The sequence below is a fragment of the Oncorhynchus clarkii genome, chromosome 8, assembly GCF_045791955.1.
Source record: "Oncorhynchus clarkii lewisi isolate Uvic-CL-2024 chromosome 8, UVic_Ocla_1.0, whole genome shotgun sequence".
NCBI classification, from domain to species: domain Eukaryota; kingdom Metazoa; phylum Chordata; class Actinopteri; order Salmoniformes; family Salmonidae; genus Oncorhynchus; species Oncorhynchus clarkii.
In genome coordinates, this window is record NC_092154.1 from 29,297,133 (window position 1) to 29,307,389 (window position 10,257).

General features: G+C 38.3%; 1 protein-coding gene across 8 annotated transcripts in view; it reads left to right on the forward strand.

Annotated features, from left to right (window-relative positions):
- The window catches only part of LOC139415242 (ankyrin repeat and SOCS box protein 2-like), a 31,063-nt gene extending 21,393 nt beyond the window's left edge, over nucleotides 1-9,670 (forward strand). For all 8 annotated transcript variants that reach the window (XM_071163187.1, XM_071163191.1, XM_071163185.1 and 5 more), the window contains 3 exons: nucleotides 4,421-4,994; nucleotides 5,240-5,393; nucleotides 6,585-9,670. In XM_071163187.1, coding sequence (XP_071019288.1) covers nucleotides 4,421-4,994; nucleotides 5,240-5,393; nucleotides 6,585-6,742 — 886 coding nt within the window. In that variant the 3' untranslated portion in view covers nucleotides 6,743-9,670. The remainder of the gene's footprint in view (nucleotides 1-4,420; nucleotides 4,995-5,239; nucleotides 5,394-6,584) is intronic.
- The last annotated feature ends 587 nt before the right edge of the window (nucleotides 9,671-10,257 follow it).

The window sequence follows — 10,257 nt, forward strand, 5'->3', positions numbered from 1 at the left end:
CTGATAAATCGATTCACCATCTGGTCCCAAAAATGTTTTGGGCCATGAATGGCTACCTCAACATGCAATCTTTCATAGGGGTCAAAGGTCATACATGAATGCATTTTGGGGTATATCGAGCCAAATTGGACAGCATTGGGATGTGCTCTATTATCACAGGGTAACCCGATGATAACTACACCGAACAAGATCAGTCCCAGCAGCCTATTTTCAAGATGGCCACCACCATAACTGAATAAATAATCGGTGTAATAAGATCATAATGAGTGCACCAAACTTTACATGAAGCTAGGAAAAGCCTAAAAATTGATGGCTTGCTATTGTACACATTTTCCAATATGGCCACCAAACGGCTCCATTGATTTTAATTGGATTGGTCTAACATTGACACAACTCTTTCAATAATACTGTAGGTAGAATGTGCCCAATAATAATTATTCCTTTATTAATTATTCCTTTAACATTCCTTTATCAGCCTGTGAACATTCTATTGCATAGACTCACTACAACAAGATATATAAAGGTTTTGGAAAACATAGAAAGCACATTTCTTGGAGAGGATATCAGATATAAATTTGATCAGGGGCTTGTAGGGAACAATTTACCATCAAACATTTGCCTCACTAAAGTGGACAAATTATTCCACTGACACATGGATTATAACTTCCAAACCAGCAAGACGGAAAGACGTTACATTCCATATATTTAGCAAAAGATAATATTTTAAAAGTGCAAACAACTTCAGTTTGTTGCTATGCAAGATGCCATCTTGTCTATAGAAATATAATGAATCATTCTACATTATGTGAGCTTGCCACAGATAACCATTCTGATTGGTTACTGATGACGCAATTCAAGTTCAGGAGGATACGTTCAGGTAACCTCGGTCCAACGCTGTGATTTCAAAAATGCATGAAAATGCAAAATGTTTGTTGAATGCATTAAATTCATATAAATATATAATATATAAATGAACAAAAATATAAACTCAACATAAAACAATTTCAAAGATTTTACTGAGTTACAGTTCATATGAGGAAATCAGGCAATTGAAATAAATAAATTAGGCCCTAATCTGTAGATTTCACATAACTGGAAATACAGATATGCATATGTTGGTCACAGATACCTTAAAGAATGGGCCTCACAATCTCGTCACGGTATTTCTGTGTATTGAAATTGTCATTAATAAAATGCAATCATGTTCGTTATCCGTAGCTTATGCTTGCCCATACCATAAGGCCGGTTGGACGTACTGCGAAATTCTCTAAAATGAGATTGGAGGCTGGTTATGGTAGAGAAATTAACATTAAATTATCTGGCAACAGCTCTGGTGGACAGTCCCGCAGTCAGCATGCTAGTTGTACACTTCCTCAAAACTTGAGACATCTGTGGCATTGTGTTGTGTGACAAAACTGCACATTTTAGAGTGGCCTTTTATTGTCCTTTTATTGTATACAATTGTCATCTGTATAATGATCATGATGTTTAATCAGCTTCTTGATATGCCACACCTGTCAGTTAGATGGATTATCGTGGCAAAGGAGAAATGCTCACTAACAGGGATGTAAACAAATTTGTGCACAACATTTTATAGAAATAAGCTTTTGTGCGTATGGAACATTTATGGTATCTTTTATTTCAGCTCGTGAAACATATGACCAACACTTTACATGTTGCGTTTATATTTTTGTTCAGTGTAATTAGGTGTGCTTGCTGAAGGCAAAGCACAACTCTAGATTTCTCTGTCGTCTTCTTCTTATTGTATTTCTTCCACCCGCTCTAGAGTTTCAACAATTTAAGCTATTAAATAGTTCAGACTGCCCCAACTTAGATTGGTTGAGAAAATATTTTTGACAGCATTTATACTTTTTGAACTACAACCATATTTAAATAAGCTCCCAATGCATTTCGATGTCAAAGGTCGCTAAACTCTTTCACCATTTATCAACTCCAACTCAACGTTAAAGGGATACTTCGGGAATTTCGCAATGAGGCCCTTTATCTACTTCCCTAGAGTCAGAAGAACTCGTGGACACCATTTTAATGTCTCTGATTGCAGTTTGAAGAAAGTTGCTAACTAGCGCTAGCGTAATTGCAAACTAGAGTTGGCACAAAGACTATGGGTATCTATGTCAGTCTATGTGATGTGGGTAAGTCGGAGTCAGGCGCAGGACACAGAGATGAGTAATAATAGTGACTTTACTCAAATATAATCTTCCAACAAGGAGAACAAAAATCCAGAAACACATAATGGGAACCAGGTGTGTACAATACGGACAAAACAAATGGAAAAAGAAATGTAGATTGGCGGAGGCTAGAAAGCTGGTGACGTCGACCGCCGAATGCCGCCCGAACAAAGAGAGGCACCAACTTCGGCGGAAGTCGTGACAATCTGCTAGCATGCTAGAACTATAACCATTTTAAATGTACTTAACTATTTCAGTCTGTTTTCAGCCTGTTTTGGTAGAATGGAGTTTTGGCATGCCTGGTGACATCTCCAGGTGCTAAATTAGTTAATAAAATAGTTTCAAATCTCTATGCCAATTACAGCTACTTTTCAGTTTCCCCATCCCCACACAGACCACTCCCAAGACAGAACAATCAAAATTCTTGATTGAGAAATTGCTATTTGCTATTTGTTTCTTTTTGACCATTTTAAGGTACTTAAAGTGATAGCTCACCCAAATCATCTATAAGTGACTTTGTTAACTATTGTAATACATGTTTTGATACTTTCAGATGATTTGTACATGATGCACGAAAATATTGTAATATCGGTCCCATGATTTCAATTTGGGTTTTTGCCACAAATGTGAATACATTTCATACCTTGTCCATAGACTGCTTACAAGATAAGGAAACTAATATGTAATTTTGTAAACTTGAACTATCCCTTTAAAGCAGCAATGTGTAACTTTTTGGGCGACCTGACAAAATCCACATAGAAATGTGAGTTATAGATCTGTCATTCTCATTGAAAGCAAGTCTATGAAGCAGTAGATCTGTTCTGTGTGTGCTATTGCTATGCCTCCCCTTATTAAGTACATTTTTTGTACACCAGTTTCACAGCTGAAAATACAATATTTTTGGTTACGGAAAGATTAACTATACTTGCTTTTTTGTCACATTAACTGAAATTACGCAACTTATTCAAATTTTTGCAAAAAGGAAATGTTTGCGTGATTTCTGCATCATTAATTGTTGCCTATATAACGCTAGTGCTTAAATAATCATTAAAAATCTTCTTGTGGACTAAAAGTCAGATTCACTCCAAATGTGGTCTTTGGACTCATCACAATAGTCCCTAAAGAGTTTCAGAACATAAAATTGATATGCTACAATACGCTAAAAACACTCTTATTGTCTTGAACACTAGGACCAAATGAAACATTTAGAATGTATGCCCATGGTACATTTATTAACTTAGTTTGAGAAAATCTAAGGGATTGGTAAAAAGATGACTGAGTTATTGACAAATCAAAAATCAGATTTTAGGTGTACCTTTAAACCCCTGTAAAATGGCTCCACAGTGGCTTTTCAACTTGAAACGTGTCATCGCTATCATGGACATCCCTAAGATTTTTTGATGTCTCAAAAAACAAAAAAATTATTAACAACTAATTTGCATATGTAACACTAATGCTGAAAATCATCTGCAATCATCTTTCCTCATGAGCCATACTTCAGATTCACTCCAGATTTTGTATTTAGACTCATTACATCAGTCTTTAATGGTTTTGAGAAAAAAATAGTTGCTCCATTCTAATATGGGAGTATTGTACCTATAGATTCAGTGAAGTAGCCTCTAATGAATTTGAGAAATATAACCAACCTACAGCACTAGACTAAACTTAACTTGCGTCATCCTTGTGGCATTGCGAGATAAACATGGTAATGCTTTCACTGATTCCACATAAAGGAAGATAGTTTCTACATGATAGAGTGCTTGCTTTGTTATTCAACTGATCTTTTGACCTTTCTGTGATCCAGTGAACCCTGTTCATTGCTGCTTGCAACCACATGTTATATATTTTTTAAATAATGATTGTGCTCTCCCCCTTGCCTCTATCCTTTACACTACCCTACCCCCTAGTTTATGTTTCCGACTCTACCGACTTGCCTCTCACTTGCACATTCCTCCAGGAGTCCGCACATCAACTGGAAGAAACAGAAGTTAGAAAGGGATTCTCAACTAATGATAATGCTACAGTAATCATTCAGTTCATAGAGCACACAATTCCGGTTGGAGGATACCCACAATCAGGAGGGTAAAAACCAGGGATGGAATTCTCCATCTGGGAATACTCCAACTGGGATTTCTGAAAAACGTGGACGTTTTGGGGGAATTTTGCAACCCTACCCTTGATCCTCAACTCTGGGCACCCTCTAATTTCCCCTGTGTGGTTTTCTATTTCAGTATTGTGTCATTGCTGATCAAAGCCACCAGCAAGTCCAGAGTGAATCGCAGTGGCATCAGTCCCCTCCATCTTGCCGCAGAGTGCAACAGGGATGAAGTCCTGGAGGTCCTAATCGAGGCCGGCTACGATGTCAATGCCATGCTGTCAGAGGACCGCTCCAAGATGTACGAGGATCATCGCAGCACAATTCTATATTTTGCCGTCGCCAACGGCAATGTGGAAGCGACCACCATGCTTCTAGAAGCCGGTGCCAACCCCAACCTAGACACCTTCAACACGCTACTGGTGGCTGTGAGGCAGGGTAGTATCGAATTGGTCACTTTGCTGGTGGAGCATGGGGCCAACGTTAACGCCTACGTCCTGACTCACCCCACCTCATTCCCGGCCACTGTCATGTTCAGTATGAAGTACCTGTCCATGCTGAAGTATTTGATGGACAATGGCTGTGATGCCCACTCCTGTTTTAGCTGCACTTACGGCAGTGGTCCACATCCACCCATTCAAGAGACATCTGAGAGGGATGACTTGCGCTACAATAACCATACACGCAGGAATACTGGGAAAGCTGTTCAGGTAAACAACATGTACATGGGAGTTAAATAGGTTGGTATAGTTATTATACAACATAGTAGTACTAATTATACCACAGCCAGGTATAACAGCTATAAGTACTATGTAACAATGTTTACCTACACTGTAATCTCCTATGTAACTGTCATGCTGTCATGTTAGCACAGGTATTTGGAACACTTTCTTGTGGGGACTTAAAAATACAATATACCATAGCCTACCATCGCTTTTTGTCTTTCCATCACTAGTTCTGTGAGATAATCTCAGCTCAGGCAATAAACCGCTGGGCAGGACCCATCATAGACGTACTCCTGGATTATGTTGGCCATGTGAAACTCTGCTCCAGACTTACTGAACACCTAGATAGCTTTGGGGACTGGGAAGCCATCAAGGAGAAAGCAAGTGAGTGTCCCCAGACTTGCAAACAAGCACAGACACACATACCCATACTGTACACACACACACACACACACATACAGACACAGACACTCTTAGAAAAGTGCTGTCTAGAACCTTTAAGGATTCTTCAGCTGTAGGAGAACCCTTAGAATAACAATTTTTGGTTCCAGGTAGAATCCTTTTGGGTTCCATGTAGAACCCTTTCTTTAGCGGGTTTTACATGGAATTTAAAAGGGTTATACAGTTGAAGTCGGAAGATTACATACACTTAGGTTGGAGTCATTAAAACTAATTTTTCAATCACTCCACAGATTTCTTGTTAACAAATTATAGTTTTGGCAAGTCGGTTAGGACATCTACTTTGTGCATGACACAAGTAATTTTTCCAACAATTGTTTACAGACAGACTAATGTGCTAATTTGACTGTGCCTTTAAACAGCTTGCAAAATTACAGAAAATTATGTCATGGCTTTAGAAGCTACCAATAGGCTAATTGACATCATTTGAGTGAATTGGAGGTGTACAATCTTAAAGGCAAGGCTACCAAATACTAATTGAGTGAATGTAAACTTCTGACCCACTGGGAATGTGATGAAAGAAATAAAAGCTGAAATAAATCACTTTCTACTATTATTCTGACATTTCACATTCTGAAAATAAGTGGTGATCCTAACTGACCTAAGACAGGGAATTTTTACTAAGATTAAATGTCAGGAATTGTGAAAAACTGAGTTTAAATGTGTTTGGCTAAGGTGTATGTAAACTTCCAACTTCAAATGTATCTGGAACCAAAAATGTTTCTACATGGAACCAAAAAGGGTTATTCTAAGGGTTCTCCTACAGCCAAAGAACCCTTAAGGGTTCCCCTACAGCCAAATGACATTTTTTTCTTAGAGTCTATTACACAACAGAAGGTAGAATTTTGGTGTAGCGGTATGCGTGGTTGATAACCAGGGTTCAATACCAGCCTGTTACAGTGGTGCCGTGACCTGGATCCCAGAGCTCATGTCTAGCAGCTGCTGGGGTTACTTCTGTGATGAGGGGGGATGTCATGCACGCGTGCACACCCAGCCACACACACCAATGCCCAAACAGGAACTTATTTTGAGTGACTTGTGCACATCTTATATGTATACTGTTTATATAATGTACAAGCGTCACATATTACCTTATCTGTTGCCTTTGTCTTACAGCGCCCCCGCGTCCACTGATGCAGCTGTGTAGGCTGAAGATCCGGCAGCAGGTTGGACTCCACAGACTGAGGTGCATCAACAAACTGCCCCTCCCACCACGAGTAATCAAGTACCTTAACCACGAAGTTCGCAACCAAGAAGAGTTTTGTGCATTCTAAAGAGTGACATCATAGTCAAAACAAGAGATGACACAGGGAATGCCGCACAAAATTGATTGACAAAATCAGTGTTTATGGTGTGAATATTTTTACTGATATTTGAGCAGTAATATAGAGTACAGTTACATTTCACAATTAAACTTTAAGATCAAACTTATATAGTAATTTAATAAGCTCACCCGACAGGTAGACTTACCAAAGTTGGTAGCATTTTATTTGACTGTTGTAGACATTTCTAGGTACTTTCTAGTAATTACTTTCTAGTAGTTAATTTATTTAAATTACTAGGTATTCACAGGTACATGATAAAATGGTAATTATAGTAATAACATATTAATTACTTGTTTGTTTCAGTGAGACCAACTTAAGCAACATTTTTAAACAAATATTGAAATGGGTTTGTGTCAAGTTTAGAAAATGTACATGTTTAAGTGTACAGTAATTTTGGGGCGTTATAGGACCCTGTAAGGCAAGCTTTTATGAATTTGTGATATTTATTTGCATAAGTTCAACCTTAGTTGAGACTTCATAATATTGTTATTGAGAATAGTCTATTCAATCTCTCAATGAAAGATAAATATGAAATAAATACACAAATGGATTTTTGTCTAGGTTTGGAAAGCTGCCTATTTGATTGCACAGTATTTTGAGGGAAACATTTTACTATTTTAGGCTACCTTATATGTACAGTTGAAGTCAGAAGTATACATACACCTTAGCCAAATACATTTAAACTCAGTTTTTCACAATTACTGAAATTGAATCCTAATTAACATTCCCTGTCTTAGGTCAGTTAGGATCACCACTTTATTTTAAGAATGTGAAATGTCAGAATAATAGTAGAGAGAATGATTTATTTCTGTTTTTATTTCTTTCATCACATTCCCAGTGGGTCAGAAGTTTACATACACTCAAGTAGTATATGGTAGTGTTGCCTTTAAATTGTTTAACTTGGGTCAAACCTTTTGGGTAGCCTTCCACAAGCTTCCCACAATAAGTTGGGTGAATTTTGGCCCATTCCTCCAGACAGAGCTGGTGTAACTGGGTCAGGTTTGTAGGCCTCCTTGCTCGCACACGCTTTTTCAGTTCTGCCCACACATTTTCTATGGGATTGAGGTCAGGGCTTTGTGATTGCCACTCCAATACCTTGACTTTGTTGTCCATAAGCCATTTTGCCACAACTTTGGAAGTATGCTTGGGGTCAATGTCTTTTTGGAAGACACGTTTGTGACCAAGCTTTAACTTCCTGACTGATGTCTTGAGATGTTGCTTCAATATACCCACATAATTTTCTCTCCTCGTGATTAAATCTATATTGTGAAGTGCACCAGTCCTTCCTGCAGCAAAGCACCCCCACAACATGATCCTGCCACCCCCGGGCTTCATGGTTGGGATGGTGTTTTTTGGCTCGCAAACCTCCCCCTTTTTCCTCCAAACATAACGATGGTCATTATGGCCATGTCCAAACAGTTCTATTTTGTTTCATCAGACCAGAGGACATTTCTCCAAAAAGTACGATCTTTGTCCCCACGTGCAGTTGCAAACCGTAGTCTGGCTTTTTATGGAGGTTTTTGAGCAATGGCTTCTTCCTTGCTGAGCGGCCTTTCAGGTTATTTTTTTACATTTATTTTTATTTCACCTTTATTTAACCAGGTAGGCAAGTTGAGAACAAGTTCTCATTTACAATTGCGACCTGGCCAAGATAAAGCAAAGCAGTTTGACAGATACAACGACACAGAGTTACACATGGAGTAAAACAAACATACAGTCAATAATACAGTATAAACAAGTCTATATACGATGTGAGCAAATGAGGTGGGAAGGGAGGTAAAGGCAAAAAAAGGCCATGGTGGCAAAGTAAATACAATATAGCAAGTAAAACACTGGAATGGTAGATTTGCAATGGAAGAATGTGCAAAGTAGAAATACAAATAATGGGGTTATGTCTATATAGGACTTGTTTTTACTGTGGATATAGATACTTTTGTACCCGTTTCCTCCAGCATCTTCACAAGGTCCTTTGCTGTTGTTCTGGGATTGATTTGCACTTTTCGCACCAAAGTCTCTATCTCTAGGAGACAGAACGCGTCTCCTATCTGAGCGGTATGACGGCTGCATGGTCCCATGGTGTTTATACTTGCGTACTATTGTTTGTACAGATGAACGTGGTACCTTCAGGCGTTTGGAAATTGCTCCCAAGGATGAACCAGACTTGTGGAGGTCTACAATTTTTTTTCTGAGATCTTGGCTGATTTATTTAGATTTTCCCATGATGTCAAGCAAAAAGGCACTGAGTTTGAAGGAAGGCCTTGAAGTACATCCACAGGTACACCTCCAATTGACTCAAATGATGTCAATTAGCCAATCAGAAGTTTTAAGACACAGTCAACTTAGTGTATGTAAACTTCTGACCCACTGGAATTGTGATACAGTGAATTATAAGTGAATTACTTGTGTCATGCACAAAATAGATGTTCTAACTGACTTGCCAAAACTATAGTTTGTTAACAAGAAATATGTGGAGTGGTTGAAAAACAAGACTTTATGACTCCAACCTAAGTGTATGTAAAATTACGACTTCAACGATTTCAGTATATACGTTGTGTTTTTGTAAATATGACATTTTTACAGTTTAACTTATGCCAAATATAGGAGTTGAACATTAAGGTTTACAGCATTTTCTGAGAGTAAATTTCACAGGAGAGATTGAGAATATGAGAACAAAGCACTATATTTAATTTGATATGTGTAAATAGATTCCAATTTGTGTATTTGCAGTATTCTGTATGACATCTGAGGTACGGGTCACCTTTTTCTAATATTTGGGTATATTTCTCTAGAAGGTGACCTCCGTGTACTTGTATTTCCGATCATGGAAACAATTCAATCTTGTGTCTGTGGAAAAAATAAACATAATTTGAATATCAATTTCTATGGGTTGATCATTAGTCATCAAATAATCCATTAGTCCTGTAATTAACCATTTAAAAAAAGACTCATTGATTGTATTCATTGGGATATGCAATAATTACATGTTTGCGTTTCCAGTTTTAAGGTCTAGCATTCCTGAATAAATAATAATTGTTGATTAGAATGTGTGTGTGTGCATGCTTGCACTTCACTTCAGACAAACTCCTCATGACGGAGCCAAATTACTTCACAGCCGATTGCTCTATGGATAAAGTCGTGTTTATACCTTCATCCCTCTTGCCCTCTAGCGTTGGACAGAACTACTTCTGTAGATCACAGGAGGTTGGTGGCACCTTAATTAGGGAGGACGGGCTCGTGGTAATGGCTGGAGAGGAATTGGTGGAATGGTATCAAAGACACTACAATAACAAAAGTATATGGACACCTGGTCGTTGAATATCTCATTCCAAAATCATGTGCATTAATATGGAGTTGGTCCCCCCTTTGCTGCTATAACAACCTCCACTCTTCTGGGAGGCTTTCCACCAGATGTTAGGACATTAATGCAGGGACAGCTACAAGCATTAGTGAGGTCAGGCACTGAT